The sequence below is a fragment of the Emiliania huxleyi genome, assembly GCF_000372725.1.
Source record: "Emiliania huxleyi CCMP1516 unplaced genomic scaffold EMIHUscaffold_7261, whole genome shotgun sequence".
Taxonomy (NCBI): domain Eukaryota; phylum Haptophyta; order Isochrysidales; family Noelaerhabdaceae; genus Emiliania; species Emiliania huxleyi.
In genome coordinates this window covers 1-1,364 of record NW_005196558.1, presented here as the reverse complement: position 1 = coordinate 1,364, position 1,364 = coordinate 1, and the positions used below count along the sequence as shown (strand labels likewise).

The window sequence follows — 1,364 nt, the reverse complement described above, 5'->3', positions numbered from 1 at the left end:
GGGTGAGTGGTGGACAAGAGGGGGGGGGGTCATGACCGTGGCGGTGCTCTGGTGCTCTGCGCCGACCGAACGGCGGTAAAGCACCAGCGCCTCGCGGTAGAGCGCCGTCGCGCGCTCTCTCTCGCCGAGCGAGCGGTGTACGAGCGCTAGGTTGTTGACGGCACTCGCGCTGACCTGTCGCGGAGACAGGCTCGCAGTGTGTGCCGGTGCTGGTGTGAAGCTGGCGGGCAGGACGGGGACCGCCCGCTCTCACCGGGTGGTCGGGGCCAAAAAGAGAGCGTGCGAGCTCGCGGCACTCGGCTGCAGCGAGGCGTGCCTCGTCGTACTTTCCCGCAGCGTGGGCCTTTCCAATCTGCTGCTGAAGGGAGCGGATGCGAGCCTCCGTGGCAGGAGGCACATACGTCTCCGCAGCGGGACCGTGCTTCGCATGCAGCGGGTCATATCGCGAGTATGGCTCGGCGCTCTTCCCACGGCTCCAGCAGCGGAGTGGAGCTGCTGATCTCCACCTACGTCTTCCCACGGCTCCACCTAGGCCTGCTGCAGCCATCACCGTCGAATGTGCTGCCACCGTCGATGGTGGCGGACGCAGGGCAAAACCGCGGCTGAGCCGAGAGAACCGACGCACCGTGAGCTCCGCGCCGCAGAAGCCGCAGGCCAGCGTCGAGGCCATCGATGTAGCGCGCAGGGTTCGGACTTTTTGCGGGGTATGGTATGGTACTCTCGCGCAACCCACCTCGAGACCATACCCCCCCGCCTGCTGACAGACCCAGCCTCCCGGAGACCGGGGATGGGCGGTCAGGACCATACCCCCCCACCCTTGATTTGCCAACAATATACCTAAAACCCTTTGGGCCGCGACACTACCATACCATACCCCGCAAAAAGTTGGAACCCAGCGAAGAAGAATTTAAACACCTTACCTCTCTCTCACAGCACACAGGGTCGACACAGGTGCGAACTGGCGCGTGCTAGTACTATCACCGGCACACCACCGCGCACCGGAGCCGCCTAAGCGACTCCGTTAAGAACGGCAATGCATTCCGCACCGTGCACAATGCCGCTCTCCCCGCACGCTAGCTCGTTCACCGTCTGCCACGCCACGGCGGTGTGGAGGACGACAGACAAGCGCTGCATCTGCAGCCCGTGCCAGTTCTTGGTGGTCCATGTGACCTCGTCCAGGTGCTGAGCGTGCGAAAGTTTGTTGCTCAGCTGGTTCGCCGCCTCCCTCAGGGTGCTGCGAACCTCCTTTCCAAAGCCTCCGAAAGCCTCAAAATCAAACAAACGACAAACGTAGCAATCCTGCTCCCGCGCAAAGAAGAAATGGAAAACGTTTCAACAGTCCCCCCCTCTCTTCCTCTCTCCCG

General features: G+C 63.0%; 1 protein-coding gene across 1 annotated transcript; it reads right to left on the bottom strand.

Annotated features, from left to right (window-relative positions):
* Window positions 1-36: 36 nt before the first annotated feature.
* EMIHUDRAFT_258178 (hypothetical protein) lies at window positions 37-670 on the bottom strand (the record flags this gene model as incomplete). Its single annotated transcript, XM_005761075.1, has 3 exons — window positions 37-174; window positions 254-463; window positions 626-670. Coding segments are annotated over 3 exons (393 nt in total), but the record flags the coding sequence as incomplete, so codon positions are not given.
* Window positions 671-1,364: the final 694 nt, after the last annotated feature.